Source organism: Erythrolamprus reginae, chromosome 2, assembly GCF_031021105.1.
Source record: "Erythrolamprus reginae isolate rEryReg1 chromosome 2, rEryReg1.hap1, whole genome shotgun sequence".
Classification (NCBI taxonomy): Eukaryota; Metazoa; Chordata; class Lepidosauria; order Squamata; family Dipsadidae; genus Erythrolamprus; species Erythrolamprus reginae.
The window spans coordinates 32,010,501-32,038,251 of NC_091951.1; the positions used below are offsets into that span (position 1 = coordinate 32,010,501).

A 27,751-nucleotide genomic window follows, 5' to 3' on the forward strand; every position below is an offset into this window, starting at 1 on the left:
TTTAGATTTAAACATATAGAACTTTATTTTATGATGTAGGTTACATTTTATGAACAGTTTCTTTTACTAAAGATATATAGAGAATTTTTAATCAACTATATGATATAAGATTAAATTTAGATAAGAGATTTTATTATTCTTCACATTGTTGTAACCTTTAGTAGTAAGATTGTGATTGAAATTTTTTAATTTAGAATTTAAGAATTGCAAATATTGTATAAAATTAGCAGAAAATTTTATACAGGAAGAGAGATAAGATCTTCCATGGTGTGAGTAATGAGAAAAGTTTGTACACGATTGATATTAAATATTGTTGTTGTGTTTATAACCATATATTGTTTTATTTTATGGTGGAGAAAAATAAAAAAATTATACCACAAACAGCATAAAACTCAGGGGAGTGTCATGCAGACACCCTGACACATATAGAAACAGGGCTGAAGGATCTTTCCAACTAAGGAAGCATTGGAGAAGGTATGGAGTAGAGCTGCAGTCCTAGCATCAAAAAATTTCAGTTTCCCTTCTTCACAGTTGAGAGAGAGGCGGATCCTCGTAGGCCTCTCAGTCAGGACCAGATTGGACCATTCTGATGGAGACTTGGCCATGTATTTCCCTTCGCGTTCCAGAATATGCCAGCGACCGGTCCACATTTCAACAACCCCTACATTCCATCCTGTTGCATCTCCTACAATTACTTCCCAGAAATGTCTCCCAGTTGAGAACTTCTGACAGCCACGGACATAAGGATAAAATTCAAACTTTGGGGAATGACATATTGCTTCAACTTTCGTAACTCTTGTGATGCTTTTTCGGTCTTCAGAGATGTCAAACATGGCAGAATCAATTGTGTCTCGATCCAGAATTATATTTTCTATAAGGGGGAAGGGAAGGAGGGACGGAGAAAAATAAGAGCTTCAGTTACAGGCCTTGTGTGGGTCTTCACCTCCAAGAGTTTTGCCCTCTTGTGTGAAGGGAGTTCAGCTTCCAAACACCCCATCCAGGACTGGAAGACTCATTGTGTTTTTTTAAACAACATCTAAGTATTGCCTGGTCCAGGTTTCTCCAACTTTGGTCATTGTAAGACTTGTGGACTTCAACTCCCAGAATTCCCTGATGGGGCTGCCAGTGTCCAGCTACTCTTTTTTCCAAGCACTCAGGCTCTGCCCCTGCCTTAATCTCATACTCTGTTAATTGCTGTCCTGGTTGGCATCCCTCTGATATCTCGCTTTCTCCTTCACTTAGGTTGCCTTTGCCACCTCCCAGTCCAGCTGCTACTCAGCTGCACATCCTCAGGATCCCTCAAATATTTTTCCTGCTGTTGGCTCCAATGCTCAGCTGTTCATCTCTTGGCTCCAATGACCAATTTCCCTAATCTCCAGTCTCCTATGTGGCCACCACTCTGCTGATTGCCCTTCAGGTCCGCCATGCTGGATGGGGAATTCAGGGAACTGAAGTCCAGAAGTTTTACATTTTCTAGATAATGTATAAGAACAGAGCAGAACAGAATGAAGTGGAGTGGTGTGGAGTGGAGGAGGAGTTGGAGGACAGGACAGGACAGAACAAAAAACAAAACAGAGCAACAGCTTTATTTGCCCAAGTGTGGTCAAACACACAAGGAATTTGTCCCTGCTGCATAAGCTCATATTGTATATATAAATGGCAAGTAATTATTAATAAATCATAAAATCATTAAAGTTTACTGGATCATCATAATCTTTAGGGTATCTAATCCTATATTTTTCTTTTTTGTTACTTATCATGTTTCTCTTTACTGGCATCAGAGCTTAAAATAGCAAGCGACTGAGATTCTTATAAATCCTTATATTTACCTTCCTGCAGTTGAAGTCCATTTTCCAGGGTATCTGAGGATGAAAAGGGAGGGATTCAATATCTCATTCCTGGAACTAGAGCCACAGAAGGGCCTCCCTACAAATATCCTGGTTTGCTTTCCTTGGACTCAAATAAGGAATATGGAAAACCTAACGCCAGAATGTCATTGGAGGCTATATGGTATATATATATATTCCATCAGGTATAAATATATTCTACTATATATTCCATATGCAGGTAGTTCTCAACTTACAAATATTTGTGTAGTGAAGTTACAGCGGCACCGAAAAAAAGTGATTTTTGACCAATTCTCACATTTCTGACAGCTGGAGCCTCCCCAGTCACGTGATCAAAAGTTGGGCACTGGGAACCAGCTTGTATTTACGATGGTTGCAGCATCTGGGATTATCCTCTTCAACCTTCCTGGGGAACTTCTCACAAGCAAAGTCAATGGGGGAAGCCAGATTCATTTATCAACCACAATTCACTTAACTGCCAGAAGTGATCAATGCATACGGATTTGGGCTACAAAGAATACAGGCAAGTCTCGTCTTACAATCATAACTGAACCACTGATCCTGAAACCAATTCCTCTTTGATCCATGTGACACCGACCCTGAATCTCTCTTGGATGCTCAAAATGTCATCCAGGGTAAAAAACCAGGGGCTCTTTTTTACCTCTCAATTTTTTCATGATCCCTTTCAGAAGCGCAGGGAGATCACTGTAATCCCAGATTGCCCACTTCGGCTCTAGAAGTAAATCCACTGGTTTCTCATACGTTTCCTTAGCCTGGTACCTGGGAAGTCAAAATAACAGAATAAGAGAGTGGGAAGGCCATCTAGTCCACCACCACACCGCCACCCAAGCAGGAGACCTTACACCAGTGATGATGAACCTATTTTGGCTTGGGTGCCAAAAGGGTGCGGGTGCGTGTTATAGCGTTCACATGCGTGCCCACACCCATCATGCAATGCCCTCTCCCACATGCCTGGATACAACCAGTGGTGGGTATCAGCTGATACATCAGGTGCTCCGTCTCAGTAGGAAATTCTGAGGTGTGCACACAACATGCGCAGAAGCACAAATATGGGGAAAATTACCGAAATATGTTTGCACGTATGTCCTCACACAAGATTTTGTTTGGTGTGCATGAGCAGAAGCCAAGTCAGCCTCTCCAGAGACTCGGAGCGGCACTATGGGCATTATGGCCACTCAGTGGATCCTGATCCAGAACTGCGCTCATTCACCTTCATCAAGTTAAACGAGAGATCTAATAACGGCAACTAAGTTTCAGTTTTGGGCTCCCTACTCTTGAAAATTATTGTGAATCTCTTGGCCAAAGAAATGGATTGTATCTTACCAAATGACTAATGACCAATGATTAATATGGATGACGTATGTAATTAGATGATGGATATAATATTCCAACTGATCTTGAATACAATGAAATCGCACTTACAAGTAACCTTCAATTTACAACAGTTGTTAAAAAATGACTTACATTTTCACAATTAGCATCTATCACGGTGTTCTTGTAATCACAATTTGTTTGCTTCGCAACCGGCATGTATTTATCATACTTGCATTGCTTGGAAGAGCTTAGACTCAATAGGTGAATAAAATGACAAAATTCAATCTAAACATGTGACTGACTGTGAAACTAACCAACTGTGAAACCAACTGTAATAATTGATCATATCAAATATTGTCAATTATATTGTGTTGAAGTAATCTGAGGAAATGTCTAAAAAGCCCTGAAATAGTATGTTCTGTTTATATTAAAATACTACTAAATATAAACAAAAGTTTCCAAAATAGTAAAACTACTGGAGGATCTGAGACTCTAAAGAAAAGGGTGGATTTACTTACTTCTTCAAGATGCTTCCAATGTCCTAAAAATAAAGAAACAAAGCACTGAAAGGAACAATTTCCTATGCAGATAATTAAATTCTATTCTAAAAATATCATTGTTCTTCCCCCCCACCCCTGCTGTTCAATTTTTTTTAGAGATGTGGTGTTTTTACTTTTTTGCCTATGAAAAATTATATGCTGGGTTGAATCCATCACAATTACAGGTTTATATGTATAAACATAATAGCAAAAAAAAAGACTATATGGCAAACAAAATAGTGCATCAACAGGACAGAAAAATCCTCTGAATTTATGCTTCCAGATTCAAAGCACTTTGGAAATCCAAGCAGTTATAATACTTTGCATAAGATGATCAGTACTTTTCTCCTTGCCTTGGAAATTTAAGGGGCGGGGGAGACTGGATAAATAACACCCACAACCACATCCCCTAATAGGGGACTGGAACCTCAAATTGTGAAGAATATAGAGAGATGGTGACCAGCACTTTGAATTCTTGCTTTTCGCATGACCTGTTTTTTCTGAATTACATTATGTATCCCCAATTTAAGCCTTTACAGGTAGTCCTTGACTAAATAGTTCATTTAGTGACCATTCCTTTCCATAGAAAGAGTCAAAAGGATTACTAAATGAGTAGCCAGAACCTTACATGCAGATATGGAAGGATATATCAATCTCCACAAGAAAATAATGGATTGAAAAAGTAATAGAGTTAGAAAAGATGAAAAACAATTCATTGCTTTAATAAGATATGACCTGCTGTTTCTTGGGAGCTGCTCCTAAAATTTTCGATTAAGCTAGAAAAAATGAACTGCAAAATTGAAAAGCTGAGGTAATTTATTTTTGTATTTTACTGTGAAGGAAAAAATTTGACAGACTTATTTTTATTTTTTCTTTATCCTACACTTGGTATGCTTAGCCTAAGGAAGAAAACGCTTAGGGAGACACAACCGCCATCTTACAACACTTGAAGGGCTCTCATAGGGAAAAGGGCACCAATTTACTCTCCGTACCACCTGAGGGCAAGTGATGGAAGCTCATCACAAGGAGATCCAACCTAAAGTAAGGAAGAACTTCCTGAGAGTGAAAAGTATTTATCAGCAAAACAGCTTCCCTCGTAGTGTCTACGGTGCTCCATCACTGGATGATTCCAATAATAATTTGGACAACCATCTTTTCGGGATCGTACAAGGGCTCCTACCTTGATCAGAGGATTGGACCCTTCCAGCCCTAGGGTGGGAGAGAGAGCTAGGTAGCATTCTCTTAGCAAATGATAGAAGTGAAGGCTGGTTGCTGTCTGGGGCCCTTTTATGACCTGCTCATCATGATTATCTGTGGAATTTTAACAATGCCTCGAGGCAGATGCAAAAGGAACAAGCGGTTATGACAAAACAAACTAGAGGGCATCTAGTCTAACCCCATTCTCAAGCAGGTGACACTTACAGAATTGGATGGCACCTTAATGAGGTCATCTAGAATCATAGAGATAATCTAGTCCAACCCCTTTCTCAAGCAGATTTCTACAGAATCAGAGATGGAAGGGACCACAGAGGTCATCTAGTCCAACCCCCTTCTCCAGTCGGTGACATCTACAGATTCCCATACAAATTAACAAGTGTTGGAAGGGACCCTGGGGAGAGAGAGAGATAGAGAAATGCAAAGGGAATTTGAGAGAGGACCATGTAGCAGTGTGTTTCCCTGGCCAATTTAGCAGGTCAGAATTTGTCAAATTTGTATGGGTGGAAGGATGGGTGGGACTGGATGACCTCCAAGGTCCCTTCCAACTCTTGTTAAATGTGTATGGTTGGGGCCCCAGACTTTTTGCCTCTCTTGACACTTTCTTTTGTCATAAGTGCTCCACGCATCGTAAAAATTCCAAAGATTACCATGATGAGCAGGTCATAAAGGGGCCCTAGACATTAACTAGTAACTTAATCTCTGTCCTTTGCTAAGAGAATGCTACCTAGCTCTCTCCCCCACCCTTGTTTTGAGAGGACTGCTATGATTGGCTTCCCAAATTAGCTTTTTCAGGATTAGCTTGTTGTGAGGCAGTGAGTTCCACCAGCCAATTAACAGCCCATGAATTTGACCGGAAGACCAATTTTCCTGCTTGCAAAGAGGATTGGACTAAATGGTCACTGAGGTCTCCTCCATCTCTATCATTCTCCTGCTTGAGCTGGGGATTAGACTAGATGAACTCTGAGGTCCCCTCCATCTCTATCATTCTGTTTCATTCTCCTGCTTGAGCTGGGAGTCAGACTAGATGGCCTCTGAGGTCCCCTCCATTCTCCTGCTTGAGCTGGGTGTCAGACTAGCTGGCCACTGAGGTCCCTTCCATCTCTATCATTCTGTAACAGTCTCCTGAATGAGAAGGGGGTCAGACTAGATGGCCATTGAGGTCCCTTCCATCTCTATCATTTTGTAAATAAATGATACAGGGATCAGACTAGATGGCCACTTCTATCTCTATCATTCTGTAACAGTCTCCTGAATGAGAAGCGGGTCAGACTACATGGCCACTGAGATCCCTTCCATCTCTATCATTCAGCTCAGCGGTGCCCAAACTACGGCCCGTGGGCCGGATGCGGCCCGCTGGGGTTATTTATCAGGCCCGTGGCAGCGTATGAGATTTTGCCATCTATGTACTAAGCTCCCGAATCTCCCATCCACTCTGCTGCTGAGCGTCTGGCGGTGGCAAGGAGGATGAGGAACGCCAGGGGGTGGGGAGGAAAGTGGGTCTGCAATTGGCCCCTTTCTTTGCCGCCTTTAGGGAGAGAAACTGTTGCTGCCCTATGGCAGAGCAGCAACAGTTCCTCTCCTTAAAGGGAAGAAAGAAAGGGGACAATTGCAGGCCCACTTTCCTCCCCGCACCCTGGCTTTCCTCCTCCTCCTCCAGATGCTCAGCTGCAGACTGTCTTGGTCCCTCCAGTGCCGCTTTTTTGCTTTTTTTTTTCTTCAGGGATTTTGCACCGGTGAGGTTTGCACGTGTTTGGGCACTTTTGGCATTGGGGGGAGGGGTCTGCTGCAGAGAGGGAGAGAGAGAAAGAGGGAGAGATAGAAAGGGAGTGAGTGAGAGAGAGAGAAATAAAGGAAGAAAGAGAGGGAGTTTGTTGCTTTTTTGCTTCTGCGCCGACCCGCGGGGAGGGCGCTGGCCTCTGCCCTGCAAGAGCGGCTGGAGGGTGCCGTAAGAAAGCCATCAGGACCCTCCCCCCGTGCATTTACTTGTTGACGGCCATGCTGGGAGCGGAGCTCTTCCCGGCCAGGCGACGGCGAGGCCCTCCCAATGCTCGCCCATCGCCCAGGCCCCCACTTGGAGCTGGGGATGACGGGCCTACCCTCGACTTACTTGGCCCTGGTGCGGCCGAAGCGCAGGGTGGAGTAAGCGGCGGCAGCTGCTGCTCCAGGCCTGCCCCGAGCCAAGCTTCCTTTGACTTCCTTTGAGGCAAAGCTTCAAAGCTCACTTGCTGCCTAAAAGGAAGCCAAAGTGAGAGGGGGAGGGAATGTGAGAGAGAAAAAGAGAAAAATGAGAAAATGATGGAGGGAAAGAACGGGGAAGAAGGAAATGAAACAAATGAGAAGGAAAGAAAGGGAGAGGGAAGAGAGAAAAGAGGGAAGGAGGGAGGGAGAGAAGGAAGGAGAAATGGAGGGAACAAGGAAGGAAGAATGAAATGAATGGAGGGGCGGAGGAAGAAAGGCCTTTTTTGGGGGGGATGTAAATTTTTTTAAATTTTTCTCTCAACATACATTCAAACAATACAATGTACCATCTAATTTTCCCTGAATAAAATGCGGTATTTTGTCAGTAACTAATATCAATCATCAAAAAAGTTGCAAAAGTATTTTTTCTAATGTTGTCCTCCAGGTACATACTTTTCTTTTAATTAAATTCCCTCTTTCATGTTCCTTCAAAAAGTACACCAATTATATTTCTAACTTATTAACCATTATGCCAAAGTGCTTCCTTCTTTCTTTATATATTTTTCTATAAACATTTTAATACAATTTTCTATAAACCAAGAAAACCTTGTAAATCAGATGTTAACAAAAGAAAATTAAAAACAAAACATAAACATATATGAATTTCAGACTTCTTCCCCCCCTCTAAATAGTACATTCCCATTTTGTTTTTTACCTTAAAATAAGGTATGTGCAGTGTGCATAGGGATTTGTTCATAGGTTTTTTAATAGTCCGGCCCTCCAACAGTCTGAGGGACAGTGAACTGGCCCCCTGTGTAAAAAGTTTGGGGACCCCTGATTCAACTGGTGTGTGTGTGTGTGTATGAAAGAGCAAACTGTCCCATTCTTTCCTTCCAAAAGTAGGATTTTGTTAGGACCGTTCTGATTGGATGGTGGCGAAGTGTCCCATGTGGCCAAAAGGCTGTGGCTGAATGTGGATTTTTGTGATGAAAGGGCTGGGGCGAAGAGCTAGGGGCCTTTGGGCGAGGGAGATAATGCAGTGGCCTATTAGCTGCTGCGGAAGAAAGAGCTTATCCAACAGGTGGGGGCAAAAAGTCCCATCCCTTCCTGCGTGTATACTAGCACACTCACACACACTCCTTTTGGCACACAAACCATAAAAGGTTCGCCATCACTGGTATAAAGGCTCCTGCCTTGGAGAGAGGATTGGATTAGAAGACCTCCAAGGTCCCTTCCAGCCCTAGGATTCTATGATCTCAACTTCCTGCCTGACCTGTAACAGTTTGCTGGCTGGCTGCTGAAGCTTGTCTTCTATCTCTTGGATGAGATGGTCAAGAGAGCAGAGTTCCTCTGTGTGCTTGGCCAAACCCTTCTTCTTTCTTGCCACGATATCCTTCTCCGTCTCTTCCATTCTAGTCAATAGAAGCTTCTCCTGTACTTCTAACCAGAGTTGAAGCTCTCTGAATTCAGCCACTACATCTTTTTTCACTTCTTTGAAGAGGTCCTAAAACAAGAAAAAGCAAAAGCAAAGATATACTTTTATTTTAATTATTTTACTGAATTATTTTTATTCTAATTGTTATAATAATTTAATGGATTCCTTGAAGAACCCAGAAAAGAGGTAAGAATTTTTTTAAAAACCCAATAACATTTGATATTTAAAAACATTTGATATTTTTTAAAAAGCTGGGGGGGGGTTTAAAAAAAAGGCTAGAATTTAAATAAATTTTCATAGAAAAATTTCTTGACAATCAGGGATTCCAAAACTGGAGACAGAAAAATGCTTAAGTTCAAAATATTTTCAATAAGATGAAATACGGTTTGCGTTAAATTATTAAGCAAGCCAAACCCTTTGTACAAAACACAGCTCATTGGACAGGTGCACTTATTTGTTTCTTTGTTCGATTTCTATGCCGCCCTTCTCCTGAGTCTCAGGGTGGCTTACAACATATTAGAAATCTACATAAACCCAACTACTTAACCCAACTGTAATTCATTCAGCCAGTGAGGACATCTCAATCCTCAGGTTAAGAGCAAGTTTTCAGCCCTAACACAGTCTTTCACTTGAATTTCATTTAGGTCAGACTTTGTACCTACAAACAGGCTGCCTATTATTAAATATAGCAGATGGGGGACTCCTTCCTATTAGCTCAGACGCTCCCCACCGTTGGATCAATACTTACAAGCATCTTCTGCACTGTTTGCTCTATGTCTCCTTCGTATGTAGCTATTTTTTCTTTCTGCTCCCTGTGAGCCTTCAGGCAATCCCCAACTTTGATCTGAAGAGAAAATACAAGTTTAGAGTTTCTTTTCTATAAAAAATTGCATTGGAGGGAAGACCCAATTAGAAGATATGTGCCACCATACATGGCAGTTGACAAGCATCCAAATTTGGATCATGTGGCCACGGGATGCTTGCAATGATCATAAGGGTGAAGAACATTGTCACTTTTTTCATTGTCATAACATCGAACCGTCACTAAACAAATGATTTTAAGTCAAGGACTACCTGTAATGGCATTAAAGTGAGAGGCTGAGTCTCCTGGTTTCAGTCATCCCAGAAGCAACAGTGAGACATAAAATTATGGGTTTGATCCAGAAGGAGTGTTTTTCGGAGTCGCCACTCAAGACGTTGTAGAACTCTTTGTAGGACGGTATTTAATATCTACATGAGATCATCCGAGTCTACAGAGAGAGGCGGCATATAAATCCAATAACTAATAATAATTAATAATAAATAATAATAATTATTATTATTATTATTATTATTATTATTATTATTATTATTATTATTATTATGTCAGTACAACACAGCAAACGAGATCACTATGCTGGATTTCGTATTTCATCACCAGTCGGGCGCTTCCCAAGCACCTGACTGGTGATGAAATACGAAATCCAGCATTATGATTATTATGATTATTATTATGATTATTATTATGATTATTATTATGATTATTATTATTTTCTTGTTTAGTAGTAAATGTGGAAAGGGACCCAGCAAAGGGAGCCTATTTCTTCCTACAGGCGATTTCCCTTGCTAAGCAAGACAGTTAATTGATTTTTTTTGCTGCAGGTGTTAAGATAATCACTGCAGTTGTTCACTTAGTAACACTCCTGGCTTTCCAATTGACTTCACTTGTCAGAAGCTGGCAAAAGGGGATCACCTGACCCAGGACTCTGCAATCCACATAAATACATGCCAGTTATCAAGTTTTGGAGTTTTGATGGGGGATGCTACAATTGTCATAAGGCACTTTTTTCAATTATGTAAGGTCAACACTCATTAAACAATTGCTTGTAATTCAAAGACTATGGTAAATGTCTTCAAAAAAATTGCAGGCTCATGGGATAAAGCAGGAAGTGAAGGTCTGAGGTTGGAATTAAGGAATTTTGCTTAAAAAAAAATGCCAGAGGCAGAAAGTTGCAGATGAGTGTAATAAGGACACTCCTGCCTAGCAACCATAAAATTACAATTGTCCTAAGTGTGAAAAACAGTCATAGGACACTTTTTTCAAAGATGTAGCTATGAACACTCAATGAACGATTGGTTCTAAGTCGAGGACTATGGTAAATCAAAAAAATTGCAAGCTCAATTGCAATATAAAGCAAGAGGTGAAAGTTGGAATTAAGGAAGTCTAAGACCAGGAACAAATGGTTGGACATTGCTGCCTAGCAGCAAGAAAATTACAAGAAAATTAAGACTCCAGTTAGTAACAAGAAGGTTACAAAACAAGTTACAAAGACTCCAATTAAAAAGATGCTAGCTAAGGCACGAACATCTTAGTTATTATAATAATAAAACACACAGCCCTTTTGATAAGAAAGCTTATTGGCATTAAATATGCAATGTGTGAGTAAAGTAGCCTGGGACAAGAAATCAAAAGAAAGAAACAGGTGTCAAGGAACCTTAATCTTAATCCAATAAAATTTGAATTTTTACATCGTCCAAGGGTTTTGGTTTCTTCAGCTACTGAGATCCTTTCGCTGAATTAATTCAATAAAAGTTCCTTGAGCCTCCCCGTCTCCTTCCATCTGCCCCAGACTAAACCCAGTTTGTGGACAACAGAGGAAGCAAGTAAGTTTGTTCAAGTAAAGGCAAAGGATTCTGGATGCCCCCCCCCCCCGCAGCAATTCCTCCCGGCGAAATCCTACCTGGTATTCCGGGAAAGCCTCCTCGGCAGGGATCACCGAGTCGCCCTTGTGCTCTTTGGATCGGTCGCAGACCAAGCAGATGAGGATTTCGTGGTCCTTGCAAAAGAGCTTGAGGGGCTCCCGGTGCTTCGGGCAGAAGCTCCCTCCTTCCTCGCCCCAGGGACCTCCGCATGGCTTGGCCGCTTCCAGCACCCGCGCCAGCTGCCTGTTGGGGAGGACGCTGCGGGGCGCGAAGGTCTGTCTGCACTGGGGACAGGAAGCCTCCGATTCCGACGTCCCCCAACTTCTGCTCAGGCAGCCCCGACAGAAATTGTGGCCGCACTCCGGGATGAGCACGGGGTCCTGGAAATACTCCCGGCAGATGGAGCAGGTGGCTTCTTCCAGCAAACCCTGTAAAGACGTTGCACCCGCCATCGCCGCCGCCTCTGCCGGGAAAGGAAAGAGAAGGAAAGGAAAGAGAAAGTCTTCTTCTAAAGTAAAGTTTCGTTTCCTTTCCTTCAAATCAGGTGACCGTCTTTGGGCTGCGCCTAGGCGGGAAACCGAGAATTGTAGTTCTTGGTCTTCCGGGCAGCTTCGCTGGCTTCTTTTAAGGAAGAATTGCAATATAGAGCGAAGCAAATATTTTTGGGACGGATCCAACGTTCGCTCTAATCTTTTTTCGGTGTGGGCGGAAAAGTATAGTGTCTGAGCGGCAGTCCCTTTGGGGCTGAGCGGCAAAGAACAATAAATAAATAATGAATCAATTAATGAATAAATAAATCTCCCTCCTGCCTGTGTGTGTGTGTGTGAACTCTTGAACCATTTCCAAAAATGTGAGGGTTGGTGATTTCCCCCCTCTTATTATTTAAGTGCTTTAAATCAAGAGTAACTTCTGTTTCTTTCCTGTCATTCTCTGCCTCAATCATTTTCTCATTTCTTTTTTCCTCACCTTTTTCCTGTCATGTCTCTCACACACTCTTCCTTCCACCCTTCTCTCTCTCTTGCTTTCTTCCTCTCTCCCTCTCTTCTCTCTGTCTTCCTTGCTCTCTCTCTTTCTACCACTCTCCTTTCTATCTCACTCTCTGTTGCTCTCTCTCTCGTTTTCTCTCACACACACTTTCTCTCTTGTTCTCTCTCGCTATATCTCTTTTTCTTCCCCCTTTTCTCTCTCTCTTTCTATCTCACTCTGTCTGTTGCTCTCTCTCTTTCTCTTGTTTTCTCTCTTTTCCAGGGTCTTCCTAATTTCTTTATTTGTAATTTCTTTTAACCATTTTTCTACCTTTCTCTCTTGTCCTCTCTCTTCCTATATCTTTCTCTCCCCCCTCTCTTTCTATCTCACTGTCTCTTGCTCTCTCTCTTTCTTTCTCTTGCTTTCTCTCTCACACACACGCTTTTTCTCTTTTTCTCTCTCTTGCTATATCTTTCTGTCCCCTCTTTCTCTCTCTTTCTCACTTTCTATCTCGCTCTGTTGCTCTCGGTCTCTTTCTCTTCCTTTCTTCTCTGCAGAGGCCGACAAAGCTTTTTCTTATTTTGAATGTTCCGGGCGGGCTGGCAGGGGGATGGGAAGTGTGCGTGCAAGCGTGCCCGACATTCAAACTAACCTTCGCTGGCCTCTGCTGTGAGAAGAAGGCCTCTCCTGCAGCCCCTCGCTGACAGCCGGGAGGAAAGCACACTCAGCTAAGGGACTGCGAGAGGGGCGGGACATACATAACAATAGTTTGTCCAATTAATATGCTAAAAAAGAATTCGTAAAATTCTAATTTAAAAACATTCATTCACATTCACACAATAATCACGCTAACGACATTCATTGGACAGGAGAAGGTCTAATGTCCCCAGGCCTGATGGCAAAGATGTGTTGTAGACTCTTTTGGAAGGCAAGGAGGGTGGGGGCAGTGTGAATATCCAGGGGGATATTTTTCTTTCCATTTTTGTACAAATGTAATTCTAACTGCTACTAATATATGAATTATTAAATAATATATTTATTTTTTATATCTACCATCCGTAATACCTAATAAGAAGAATTCCAGGGTCTTCCTAATTTCTTTATTTGTAATTTCTTTTAACCATTTTTCTACCTTGTTCTAATAAATCTTGGTTTTTGGGCACATCCACCATGCATGGAAGTATGTGCCGATTTCTTTTTTACATTTCCAACAAATAGGTGAAGCACTTGGAAACATCTTTGAAATCCAATTGGGTGGCAAATGCAATCTATAGACCATCTTTATTTGATTTTCTTTAAAAGAGACTGGATGTTTTCCAGTTATATGTCCAAACCTTTTCCCATGTGTCTTAAGTCTATTTCTTTTCCAAAATTTTTACACCAACTGATCATATTATCTTTTAATATCCAACCTATTGTCTTATAGTTTATTAAATATTTATATAACTTCCCGATCAATTTTCCCTGGTTTGGGGTTAGTAATTTCCCAATTATATTATTATCCTTCTGAAATATAAATGTTCTTACATCTTTTTGATATCTAGAATTAATCTGGGCGTATTGCCACCAATCTATTTCTACACTGAACTTCTGTAATTCTTGTCTTGTTTTCAAATTTAGTTGATTATCAAGTAAATCTCTATATTTCCATATTTTACCTTCTTTTAATAAGTTAGCATGAGAGATAGCCTCTATCGGGGAAATCCATTCTGGCATTACTAGAAAATGATTCTTTTTTTTATCTCATTCCAAACTTCTATTGATGCTTTCCTGATTATTTTTCTTTGGTCAACAGGCCTTAAGGAGACCAACTCTGTGGGACCTCACCAGTCGCTGGGATTCGTGCGGCAGAAGGTGGTCTCTCTTTCCATGTATTACACTAAATAATCACATATTTGTTTGATTTCAAACAGCATAAAACTCAGGGGAGTGTTCTGCAGACACCCTGACACATATAGAAACAGGGCTGAAGGATCTTGCCAACCAAGGAAGCATTGGAGAATGTATGGAGTAGAGCTGCAGTCCTAGCATCAAAAAATTTCAGTTTTCCTTCTTCGCAGTTGAGAGAGAGGCGGATCCTCGTGGGCCTCTCAGTCACGACCACATTAGAAAATCCTGATTGAGAAATGGCCATGTATTTCCCTTCACGTTCCCGAATATGCCAGCGACCAGTCCACATATCAACAACACCTACACCCCATCCTGTTGCATCTCCTACAATTACTTCCCAGAAATGTGTCCCAGTTGAGAACTTCTGACAGCCAAGGACATAAGGATAAGATCCCAACTTTCTGAAGTTTGGGGCATTACATATTGCTTCAACTTTCATAACTCCTGTGATGCTTTTTTGATCTTCAGAGATGTCAAGCCCGGCAGGATGAAATCTGTCTCGATCCAGAATTATATTTTCTATAAGGGGGAAGGGAAGGAGGGACAGAGAAGAATAAGAGCTTCAGTTACAGGCCTTGTGTGGGTCTTCCCCTCCAAGAGTTTTGCCCTCTTGTGTGAAGGGAGTTCAGCTTCCAAACAACCGCTCCAGGACTGGAAGACTCATTGTGTTCTATAAACAACATCTAAGCATTGCCTGGTCCAGGTTTCTCCAACTTTGGCAAATGTAAGACTTGTGGAGTTCAACTCCCAGAATTCCCTGATGGGGCTGCCAGTGTCCAGGTACTCCTTTTTCCAAGCACTCAGGCTCTCCCCCTGCCTTAGTCCCATCCTTTGTTAATTGCTGTCCTCATTGGCATCCTTCTGATATCTCGCTTTCTCGTTCACTTAGGTTGCCTTTGCCACCTCCCAGTCCAGCTGCCACTCAGCTGCACACCCTCAGGATCCCTCAAATATTTTTCCTGCTGTTGGCTCCAATGCTCAGCTGTTCATCTCTTGGCTCCAATGACCAATTTCCCTAATCTCCAGTCTTCTATGTGGCCACCACTCTGCTGTTTGCTCTTCAGGTCCACCAGGCTGGATGGGGAATTCAGGGAACTGAAGTCCACAAGTTTTACATTTTCTAGATAATGTATAAGAACAGAGCAGAACAGAATGAAGCGGATTGGCGTGGTGTGGAGTGGAGGAGGAGTTGGAGGACAGGACAGAACAAAACAAAAAACAAAACAGAACAACAGCTTTATTTGCCCAAGTGTGGTCAAACACACAAGGAATTTGTCCGTCCTGCATAAGCTCATATTGCACATATGAATGGCAAGTAATTATTCATAAATCATAAAATCATTAAAGTTTACTGGATCATCATAATCTTTAGGGTATCTAATCCTATATTTTTCTTTTTTGTTACTTATCATGTTTCTCTTTACTGGCATCAGAGCTTAAAATAGCAAGCGACTGAGATTCTTATAAATCCTTATATTTACCTTCCTGCAGTTGAAGTCCACTTTCCAGGGTATCTGAGGAAGAAAAGGGAGGGATTCAATATCTCATCCCTGGAACTGGAGCCACAGAAGGGCCTCCCTACAAATAACCTGGTTTACTTTCCTTGGACTCAAATCAGGAAATAAGGAATATGGAAAACCTAACGCCAAAATGTCATTGGTGGCTATATATATTCCATCAGGTATAAATATATTCTACTATATATTCCATATGCAGGTAGTTCTCAACTTACAACTATTTGTGTAGTGAAGTTACAGCGGCACTGAAAAAAGTGATTTCTGACCAATTCTCACATTTCTGACAGCTGGAGCCTCCCCAGTCACGTGATCAAAAGTTGGGCACTGGGAACCAGCTTGTATTTACGATGGTTGCAGCATCTGGGATTATCATCTTCAACCTTCCTGGGGAGCTTCTGACAAGCAAAGTCAATGGGGGAAGCCAGATTCATTTATCAACCACAATTCACTTAACTGCCAGGATTTTCTGGATTACTGTGGCAAAAAAGTTGGGAAAATGGGGCACTGCTCACTTAGTAACTGACCTGCTTCGCAACAGAAATTTTTAGCTCAACAGTAGAACACACTCCAAGACAAGAGAGGTGTTAATACCACCGGCATTCAGTTTTACTCACCACCCTACAAAAGATACACTGATATTCTAGAAAAAGTGCAGAAGAATGATAAAGGGCCTAGAAACTAAAACATAGGAGGCATGGATAATCCAGGAAAGAGGAGGTCCAGGCGGGACATGATAGCAGTCTGCAAATACTTGAGTGGTTACCACAGGGAGGAGGGGAACACATTATTTTCCAAAGCACCAGAGAGCCAGACAAGGAGCAACAGTTGGAGGCTGTCCAAGGGGAGATTCAACCTGGAAATAAGGAGGAATTTTTCTGACTGTCAGAGAGATCAACCAGTGGAACAGCTTGCCCACAGAGGTGGTGAATGCTCCAACACTTGGGACCTTGAAGAAACTATTGGACTGCTATTGGACTAGCATGATGTAGGGTCTACTGCACCAGCAGGGGGTTGGACTAGATGACCTCCAATGTCCCTTCCAAGTCTAATAATAAATAAAAAATATTCCATTATACTCAGTGGTGCTTATTCTGCTTCCCAAGTGATCAGTGCATACGGATTTGGGCTACAAAGAATACAGGCAAGTCTCGTCTTACAATCATAACTGAACCACTGATCCTGAAATCGATCCCTCTTTGATCGATGTGACACCGACCCAGAATCTCTCTTGGATGCTCAAAATGTCATTCAGGGTAAAAAACCAGGGGCTCTTTTTTACCTCTCAATTTTTTCATGATCCCTTTCAGAAGCGCAGGGAGATCACTGTAATCCCAGATTGCCCACTTCGGCTCTAGAAGTAAATCCACTGGTTTCTCATACGTTTCCTTAGCCTGGTACCTGGGAAGTCAAAATAACAGAGTGGGAAGGCCATCTAGTCCACCACCACCCAAGCAGGAGACCTTACACCAGTGATGGTGAACCTATTTTGGCTCGGGTGCCAAACGGGTGCGGGCGTGTGTTATAGCATTCACATGCGTGCCCACACCCATCATGCAATGCCCTCTCCCACATGCCTGGATACAACCAGTGGTGGGTGTCAGCTGATACGGTCAGGTGCTCCGTCTCAGTAGGAAATTCTGAGATGTGCACACAACATGCGCAGAAGCACAAAAATGGGGGAAATTACCGAAATATCTTTGCACGTGCGTCCTCACACAAGATTTTGTTTGGTGTGCATGAGCAGAAGCCAAGTCAGCCTCTCCAGAGACTCGGAGCGGCACTATGGGCATTATGGCCACTCAGTGGATCCTGATCCAGAACTGCGCTCATTCACCTTCATCAAGTTAAACGAGAGATCTAATAACGGCAACTAAGTTTCAGTTTTGGGCTCCCTACTCTTGAAAATTACTGTGAATCTCTTGGACAAAGAAATGGATTGTATCTTACCAAATGACTAATGACCAATGATTAATATGGATGACGTATGTAATTAGACGATGGATATAATATTCCAACTGATCTTGAATACAATGAAATCGCACTTACAAGTAACCTTCAATTTACAACAGTTGTTAAAAAAATGACTTACATTTTCACAATTATCATCTATCACAGTGTCCCTGTAATCACAATTTGTTTGCTTCGCAACAGGCATGTATTTATCATACTTGCATTGCTTGGAAGAGCTTAGACTCAATAGGTGAATAAAATGACAAAATTCAATCTAAACTTGTGACTGACTGTGAAACTAACCAACTGTGAAACCAACTGTAATAATTGATCATATCAAATATTGTCAATTATATTGTGTTGAAGGAATCTGAGTAAATGTCTAAAAAGCCCTGAAATAGTATGTTGTCTTTACATTAAAATACTGCTAAATACAAAACATAAGTTTCCAAAATCGTAAAACTACCGTAGGATCTGAGACTCTAAAGAAAAGGGTGGATTTACTTACTTCTTCAAGATGCTTCCAATGTCCTAAAAATAAAGAAACAAAGCACTGAAAGGAGCAATTTCCTATGCAGATAATTAAATTCTATTTTTTAAATATCATTGTTCTTTCCCCCACCCCAGCTGTTCAAATTTTTTTAGAGATGTGGTGTTTTTACTTTTTTGCCTACGAAAAATTATATGCTGGTTGAATCCATCACAATTACAGGTTTATATGTATAAACATAATAGCAAAAAAAAAGAAGACTATATGACAAACAAAATAGTGCATCAACAGGACAGAAAAATCCTCTGAATTTATGCTGCCAGAATCAAAGCACTTTGGAAATCCAAGCAGTTATAATACTTTGCATAAGATGATCAGTACTTTTCTCCTTGCCTTGGAAATTTAAGGGGCGAGGGAGACTGGATAAATAACACCCACAACCACATCCCCTAATGTTGTGTTTGGGCCTGGGCCAGCCGTTGCTCCCACAGATAGGAGAGACACGGCACAAAGTGAATGTGAAAGCCTGGCTGACAGCCAGGAAGATGTGGCAGACAGCCAGGAAAATGTGGCAGACAGCCAGGAGGATTCAGCAGACAGCCCAGGGGATTTGGGCTGCAGTCCCTCAGACAGTCTTTCCTCGCTCAGTTCGTCTGCAGATCAATATATTGATCTACGTAGCCAAAGAGCTATGCAAAGAAGGGATCGCTTTAAGGAGTATTACAAATCATTATAGGAGCACCTGGGTTGGGTGTGGTTCCCTTAATGAGGGCTAAAGGGATAAAAAGGGAACAAAGGCCAAGGCAAACTGTGGCTGTTTATCTGTGTTGTTTTGTGGTTCCTGCTTCGAAGTTTCTGTGCCGTTGGAGTTTTCAACCCAGCTTTTTCAGACAAGTGGGAGGTGAAAACTCTGGGACTTGCTGTTTGCTTCAAAGATTCAAAAGGACTCCTGAAACTTCTTTGCTCATTTCAGGTTGTCTTCATAGTTCCCTCTAAGCTGAGCAGTGAGCAATCGCTCACTTAAAAATCATCATCAAGTCAGAGTTTTCCAAACCTGACCAGAAGCCGAGAGGGAAAGAGTGAGAGGGAAGGAGAGAGAGAGGAAGAGAGAGAAACAGATAGAAAAAAGAGAGGAAGGAAAAGAGAAAGAAAAAGAATGGGAGTAAGGAAGAGAGAAAGAAAATCAAAATCTAGTTTGAAACTAGCTCAACTATTTAAGTGGCATTTTGATATTGATAGAGTTGCCCTATTATGAGCTCACTGTTATAGACACACAGTACAGTATTTTATTTTGAAATTCTCTGAGGCAAAACAGGGTGGGTTTTTTATTTATTTGTTTGTTTGTTTATTATTTCTGTGCCTCCCAGTCCCGAAGGGACTGCCGCTCATAAACTATACTTTTCCACCCACCACCCAAAAAAATTAGAGGGAACACTGGTTGTCTTTGTTTGTTTTTCCCTGTGTTTTTGGTATGCGGCTGAAGTAACCCTTGCATTGTTTTCGGACATTAAGAACTGTTTTTTGAGTAAGCTATTTTTGTTTATCTAATACAAGTTTGCTGATTAGCAGAGCACATGTGTGTTTGATTTTTTTCATTGGACTATTACCCATTGCTGAGCCAGTCAGGCAGAACACATAATAGGGGATTGGAACCTCAAATTGTGAGGAATATACAGAGATGGTGACCAGCACTTTGAATTCTTCCTTTTCGCATGACCTGTTTTTTCTGAATTACATTACGTATCCCCAATTTAAGCCTTTACAGGTAGTCCTTGACTAAATAGTTCATTTAGTGACCATTCCTTTCCATAGAAAAAGTCAAAAGGATTACTAAATGAGTAGCCAGAACCTTACATGCAGACATGGAAGGATATACCAAACTCCACAAGAAAATAATGGATTGAAAAAGTAATAGAGTTAGAAAAGATGAAAAACAATTGATTGCTTTAATAAGATATGACCTGTTGATTCTTGGGAGCTGCTTCTAAATTTTTTGATTAAGCTAGAAAAAATGAACGGCAAAATTAAAATGCTGAGGTAATTTATTTTTGTATTTTACTGTGAAGGAAAAAACTTGAGAGACTTATTTCTATTTTTTCTTTATCCTACACTTGGTATGCTTAGCCTAAGGAAGAAAAGGCTTAGGGAGACACAACCGCCATCTTACAACACTTGAAGGGCTCTCATAGGGAAAAGGGCATCAATTTACTCTCCGTAGCACCTGAGGGCAAGGGGTGGAAGCTAATCACAAGGAGATCCAACCTAAAGTAAGGAAGAACTTCCTGAGAGTGAAAAGTATTTATCAGCAAAACAGCTTCCCTCACAGTGTCTTGGGTGCTCCATCACTGGATGATTCCAATAATAATTTGGACAACCATCTTTTCGGGATCGTATAAAGGCTCCTACCTTGGTCAGAGGATTGGACTAGAAGACCTCTAAGGTCCCTTCCAGCCCAAGGGTGGGAGAGAGAGCTAGGTAGCATTCTCTTAGCAAAGGACAGAAGTGAAGGCTGGTTGCTGTCTGGGGCTCCATTATGACCTGCTCATCATGATTATGTTTGGAGTTTTTATGATGCCTCGAGGCAGATGCAAAAGGAACAAGCGGTTATGACAAAACAAACTAGAGGGCATCTAGTCCAAACCCCTTCTCAAGTAAGTGACCCGTACAGAATTGGATGGGACCTTAAGGAGGTCATCTAGAATCATATAGATCATCTAGTCCAACCCCTTTCTCAAGCAGATTTCTACAGAATCAGAGAGATGGAAGGGACCACAGAGGTCATGTAGTCCAACCCCCTTCTCAAGCAGGTGTCCCTTACAGAATTGGATGGCACTTTAATGAGGTCATCTACAATCATAGAGATAATCTAGTCCAACCCCTTTCTCAAGCAGATTTCTACAGAATCAGAGATGGAAGGGACCACAGAGGTCATCTAGTCCAACCCCCTTCTCAAGTCGGTGACATCTACAGATTCCCATACAAATTAACAAATGTTGGAAGGGACCTTGGAGAGAGAGAGAGAGAGAGAGAAATGCAAAGGGAATTTGAGAGAGGACCATCTAGCAGTGTGTTCCCCTGGCCAATTTAGCAGGTCAGAATTTGTCAAATGTGTATGGGTGGAAGGATGGGGTGGGACTGGATGACCTCCAAGGTCCCTTCCAACTCTTGTTAAATGTGTATGGGTGGGGCCTCAGACTTTTGGCCTCTCCCGACACATTCTTTTGTCATAAGTGCTCCACGCATCGTAAAAATTCCAAAGATTACCATGATGAGCAGGTCATAAAGGGGCCCCAGACAGTAACTAGTAACTTCATATCTGTCCTTTGCTAAGAGAATGCTACCTAGCTCTCTCCCCCACCCCTCTTCTGAGAGGACTGCTCTGATTGGCTTCCCAAATTAACTTTTTCAGGATTAGCTTGTTGTGAGGCAGTGAGTTCCACCAGCCAATTAACAGCCCATGAATTTGACCGGAAGACCAAGTCTCCTGCTTGCGAAGAGGGTTGGACTAGATGGTCTCTGAGGTCTCCTCCATCTCTATCATTTTCCTGCTTGAGCTGGGGGTCAGACTAGATGGCCTCTAAGGTCTTCTCCATTCTCCTGCTTGAGCTGGGGGTCAGACTAGATGGCCACTGAGGTCCCTTCCATCTCTATTATTCTGTAACAGTCTCCTGAATGAGAAGGGGGTAAGACTAGATGGCCATTGAGGTCCCTTCCATCTCTATCATTCTGTAACTGAATGATACGGGGATCAGGATATTGTTAGGACCGTTCTGATTGGATGGTGGCGAAGTGTCCCATGTGGCCAAAAGGCTGTGGTTGAATGTGGATTTTTGTGATGAAAGGGCTGGGGCGAAGAGCTAGGGGCCTTTGGGCGAGGGAGATAATGCAGCGGCCTATCAGCTGCTGCGGAAGAAAGAGCTTATCCAACGGGTGGGGGCAAAAAGTCCCATCCCTTCCTGCGTGTATACTAGCATACTCACGCACACTCCTTTTGGCACACAAACCATAAAAGGTTCGCCATCACTGGCATAAAGTCTCGTGCCTTGGAGAGAGGATTGGATTAGAAGACCACCAAGGTCCCTTCCAGCCCTAGGATTCTATGATCTCAACTTCCTGCCTGACCTGTAACAGTTTGCTGGCTGGCTGCTGAAGCTTGTCTTCTATCTCTTGGATGAGATGGTCAAGAGAGCAGAGTTCCTCTGTGTGCTTGGCCAAACCCTTCTTCTTTCTTGCCACGATATCCTTCTCCGTCTCTTCCATTCTAGTCAATAGAAGCTTCTCCTGTGCTTCTAACCAGAGTTGAAGCTCTCTGAATTCAGCCACTACATCTTTTTTCACTTCTTTGAAGAGGTCCTAAAACAAGAAAAAGCAAAAGCAAAGATATACTTTTATTTTAATTATTTTACTGAATTATTTTTGTTCTAATTGTTATAACAATTTAATGGATTCCTTGAAGAACCCAGAAAAGAGGTAAGAATTTTCTTTTTAAAAAAAACAACAACATTTGATATTAAAAAAACATTTGATGTTTTTTAAAAAGCTGGGTGGGGTTAAAAAAAGGCTAGAATTTAAATAATCTTTCATAGAAAAATTTCTTGGCAATCAGGAATTCCAAAACTGGACACAGAAAAATGCTTGAGTTCAATTTTTTTTCAATAAGATGAAATACGGTTTGTGTTAAATTATTAAGCAAGCCAAACCCTTTGTACAAAACACAGCTCATGGGACAGGTGCACTAATTTGTTTCTTTGTTCGATTTCTATGCCGCCCTTCTCCTGAGTCTCAGGGTGGTTTACAACATACAGTATTAGAAATCTACATAAACCCAACTACTTAACCCAACTGTAATTCATTCGGCCAGTGAGGACATCTCAATCCTCAGGTTAAGAGCAAGTTTTCAGCCCTAACACAGTCTTTAACTTGAATTTCATTTAGGTCAGACCTTGAACCTACAAACAGGCTGCCTATTATTAAAGATAGCAGATGGGGGACTCCTTCCTACCCTGTTTCCCCGATAGTAAGACACCCCCGATTGTAAGACGTATCGGGGGTTTCAGGGGGGTCGGCTAATATAAGCCGTACCCCAAAAGTAAGACATATGTCTTACTTTCGGGGAAACACGGGGGTATTGCCGCCTCCCTCTCATCTAGCTGCGCGCCGCCTCCTGCCCACGTCCGCACCGTCCCCCTGTCCATACATCGCCGCGTCTGCCACCTCCCTCTGATCTTAATGAGCGCCGCCTCCTGCCCACTTCCGCGCCGCCCCCCTCCATACGTCACCGCGTCTGCCACCTCCCTCTGATCTTAATGAGCGCCGCCTCCTGCCCACTTCCACGCCGCCCCCTCCATACGTCACCGCGTCTGCTGCCTCCGTCTGATCCAAATGAGCGCCGCCTCCTGCCCACTTCCGCGCCGCCCCCCTCTCCATACGTCACCACGCCGTCCCCCTCTCCATACGTCACCGCGCCGTCCCCTGCACTTGTCACTGCCGCCTCCTGCTTAAAATACGGTAATGCACACAGTATTAATCATACATCAGTAAAACATACACACTGGCATACTGGGGTATCATCTGCTGTTTTGTGGTGAATACAATACTGTTCAGGTTGTTAATAAATGTTAATTTTATGGCTAAAACAAAAAAATCGACAATTTTTTTCCAATATAAGACATACCCCGAAAGTAAGACATAGTGGGGCTTTTGGGGATAAAAAGAAAGTAAGACACTGTCTTACTTTCGGGGGGAAACGGTATTAGCTCAGAAGCTCTCCACCGTTGGATCAATACTTACAAGCATCTTCTGCACAGTTTGCTCTATGACTCCTTCGTATGTAGCTATGTTTTCTTTCTGCTCCCTCTGAGCCTTCAGGCAATCCCCAACCTTGATCTGAAGAGAAAATACAAGCGTTGAGTTTCTTTTCTGTAAAGAATTACATTTCCCCCTCTGACCACTAAAAGATATGTGTGGTTATCATTGTGTAGTATAGATTGTTTTTAAGATAATGGGTTTTAGTTATAGTTTTAATTATTAGATTTGTATCTGCATTGTTTTATTGTTGTTGTGAGCTGCCCCGGGGTTTCGGAGAGGTGCGGCATACAAATCTAATTAATAATAATAATAATAATAATAATAATAATAATAATAATAATAATAATAATTATTATTATTATTATTATTATTATTATTATTATTATTATGTCAGTACAACACAGCAAACAAGATCACTATGGTGGATTTCGTATTTCATCACCAGTCGGGTGCTTCCCAAGCACCTGACTGGTGATGAAATATGAAATCCAGCATTATTATTATTATTATTATTATTATTATTATTATTATTATTATTATTATTTTCTTCTTTTGCAGTAAATGTGGAAAGGGACCCAGCAAAGGGAGCCTATTTTTTCCTACAGGCAATTTCCCTTGCTAAGCAAGACAGTTAATTGATTTTTTGCTGCAGGTGTTAAGAGAATCACTGCAGTTGTTCACTTAGTAACACAGTTGTGAAGCACTCCTGGCTTTCTAATTGACTTCACTTGTCAAAAAGTGGCAAAAGGGGATCACCTGACCCAGGACTCTGCAATCCTCATAAATACATGCTAGTTATCAAGTTTTGGAGTTTTGATGGGGGATGCTACAATTGTCATAAGGCACTTTTTTCAATTATGTAAGGTCAACACTCACTAAACAATTGCTTGTAATTCAAAGACTATGGTAACTGTCTTCAAAAAAATTGCAGGCTCATGGGATAAAGCAGGAAGTGAAGGTCTCAGGTTGGAATTAAGGAATTTTGCTGGAAAAAATGGCAGAGGCAGAAAGTTGCAGATGAGTGTAATAAGACCAGGAACGAATTGCAGGACACTCCTGCCTAGCAACCATAAAATTACAATTGTCCTAAGTGTGAAAAACAGTCATAAGATACTTTTTTCAAAGATGTAGCTATGAACACCCACTAAACGATTGGTTCTAAGTCGAGGACTATGGTAAATCAAAAAAATTGCAAGCTCAATTGCAATATAAAGTAAGAGGTGAAAGTAGGAATTAAGGAAGTCTAGGACCAGGAACAAATGGTTGGACATTGCTGCCTAGCAGCAAGAAAATTACAAGAAAATTAAGACTCCAGTTAGTAACAAGAAGGTTACAAAAAAAGTTACAAAGGTTCCAGTTAAAAAGATGCTAGCTAAAGCACGAACTTCTTAGTTATTATAATAATAAAACACACAACCCTTTTTATAAGAAAGCTTATTGGCATTAAATATGCAATGTGTGAGTAAAGTAGCCTGGGACAAGAAATCAAAAGAAAGAAACAGGTGTCAAGGAACCTTAATCTTAATTCAATAAAATTTGAATTTTTACATCGTCCAAGGGCTTTGGTTTCTTCAGCTACTGAGATCCTTTCGCTGAATTAATTCAATAAAAGTTCCTTGAGCCTCCCCGTCTCCTTCCATCTGCCCCAGACTAAGCCCAGTTTGTGGACAACAGAGGAAGCAAGTAAGTTTGTTCAAGTAAAGTCAAAGTATTCTGGATGCCCCTCCGCAGCGATTCCTCCCGGCGAAATCCTACCTGGTATTCCGGGAAAGCCTCCTCGGCAGGGTTCACCGAGTGGCCCTTGTGCTCTTTGGATCGGTCGCAGACCAAGCAGATGAGGATTTCGTGGTCCTTGCAAAAGAGCTTCAGGGGCTCCCGGTGCTTCGGGCAGAAGCTCCCTCCTTCCTCGCCCCAAGGACCTCCGCATGGCTTGGCCGCTTCCAGCACCCGCGCCAGCTGCCTGTTGGGGAGGACGCTGCGGGGCGCGAAGGTCTGTCTGCACTGGGGACAGGAAGCCTCCGATTCCGACGTCCCCCAACTGCTGCTCAGGCAGCCCCGGCAGAAATTGTGGCCGCACTCCGGGATGAGCACGGGATCCTGGAAATACTCCAGGCAGATGGAGCAGGTGGCTTCTTCCAGCAAACCCTTTAAAGACATTGCACCCGCCATCGCCGCCGCCTCTGCCGGGAAAGGAAAGAGAAAGTCTTCTTCTAAAGTAAAGTTTCCTTTCCTTTCCTTCAAATCAGGTGACCGTCTTTGGGCTGCGCCTAGGCGGGAAACCGAGAATTGTTGTTCTTGGTCTTCCGGACAGCTTCGCTGGCTTCTTTTAAGGAAAAATTGCAATTTGGAGAGAAGCAAATATTCTTGGGACAGACCCCCAATCAATTACTAAGCCAAGTATCCTGCTAAAGCGAAAGATACTGAAAACACCACCCTGGGGAGAAAGACACATCCATGGGACTGATTCATCACGAATTATTATTCAACTCGCCACTTTAGTTAAAGGGCATAATGCTTTTTAAACAACGGGAAGAAGAAAAACATTGAAGGGACCGAATGGAGTAAAGTTGCCATTAAAGAAACTGGGAGAAATCCTTGATAAAACCCCAAAGCCAAGACTGCAATTGATGGGGTGTCTCGGAGATTTAAAAAAAAGAATGTAGGAAGACCTGCATGGACTGTCCCTTTGCCAGTCCCTTTCCCAGCCAGCCAATCAGGAAACAGGTCAGGAAAAGTTCTAAAACTTAGGAAAGAATTAAACCATAAACAAAGATGTTCTTGCATGCCTTTCTAAACTAAATGTCAACAAATCGCTAGGTCCAGATGGCATCCACCCTACAGTTCTCAAGGAACTCAAGTGTGAAATTGTTGAACTTCTAGCTAAAATATATAATCTTTCTCTAAGATCAGGCACTGTACCTGAGGATTAGAGGGAGGCAAATGTAACCCTGATCTTCAAGAAAGGATCCAGAAGTGATCCTGGAACTTATAGACCAGTCAGTTTAACCTCAGATCCAGGCAAGTGATTGAAATCATTATTAAGGGTAAAATTACTGGGCACATAGAAAAACAGGCATTGCTGAAAGAAAATCAGCATGGTTTCTGCAAAGGCAAATCATGCCTTATTAACGTTAGAATTCTTTGAGGGTGTAAATAAACACATAGATAAAGGGGACCCAGTTGATATTGTATATCTTGACTTTCAAAAGGCTTTTGACAAAGTCCCTCAGCAAAGGCTCCTAGGAAAGGTCTTGTCCTGGATTGGTAACTGGCTAAATTCTAGGAAGCAAAGGGTGGCAATAAATGGACACAATTCTCTGGATGGAAAGAAGTGAGAAGTGGTGTACCCCAAGGTTCAGTTTGGGGATCTTTACTTTTTATTTTATTCATTAATGATCTGGATGTATAAGTAAATAGTGAGGTAGCAAAGTTTGCTGATGACACTAAATTGTTCTGGGTAGTGAAAAGTGAAACTGATTGTGGGGAGCTCCAGAAGGATCTCTCGAAATTGAATGAGTGGCAACAAAGTGGCAAATGCATTTTAACCTAAACAAGTGCAAAGTTATGTATATTGGGGCAAAGAATCCCAATTATACCTACCAACTGATGGGGACCAAGCTTTCTGAGACAACCCAAGAAAGGGATCTTGGGATTTTGGTGGACAGCTCAACCCAGTGCGAAGCATCAGTAAAAAATAAACAAATTTCATGCTTGGCAGGATTAGGAAGTGAATCGAAAATAAGTCAGTGACTGTTGTATTGCCTCTGTATAAATCGATGGAGTACTTGGAGTAGTGTGTACAATTCTGGTCACTGCACCTCAAGAAAGATATAATGGAACTTGAAAAGGTGCAAACAAGGGCAACACAAATCTTCCCTTGAATTGATGAATGGAGC

General features: G+C 41.9%; 1 protein-coding gene across 1 annotated transcript; it reads right to left on the reverse strand.

Annotated features, from left to right (window-relative positions):
* On the reverse strand, positions 1 to 26,093 carry LOC139160097 (E3 ubiquitin-protein ligase TRIM11-like). Its single transcript, XM_070737630.1, has 13 exons — positions 25,611 to 26,093; positions 23,838 to 23,933; positions 22,170 to 22,400; positions 18,066 to 18,088; positions 16,887 to 17,005; positions 15,572 to 15,604; positions 11,273 to 11,799; positions 9,301 to 9,396; positions 8,391 to 8,621; positions 3,701 to 3,723; positions 2,509 to 2,627; positions 1,830 to 1,862; positions 1 to 871 (listed from the first exon to the last, which is right to left on the reverse strand). The coding sequence occupies exons 1-13, from the start codon at positions 26,022 to 26,024 to the stop codon at positions 393 to 395; spliced, it is 2,424 nt and encodes an 807-aa protein (XP_070593731.1). The 5' UTR covers positions 26,025 to 26,093; the 3' UTR covers positions 1 to 392.
* Between the last annotated feature and the right edge of the window lie 1,658 nt (positions 26,094 to 27,751).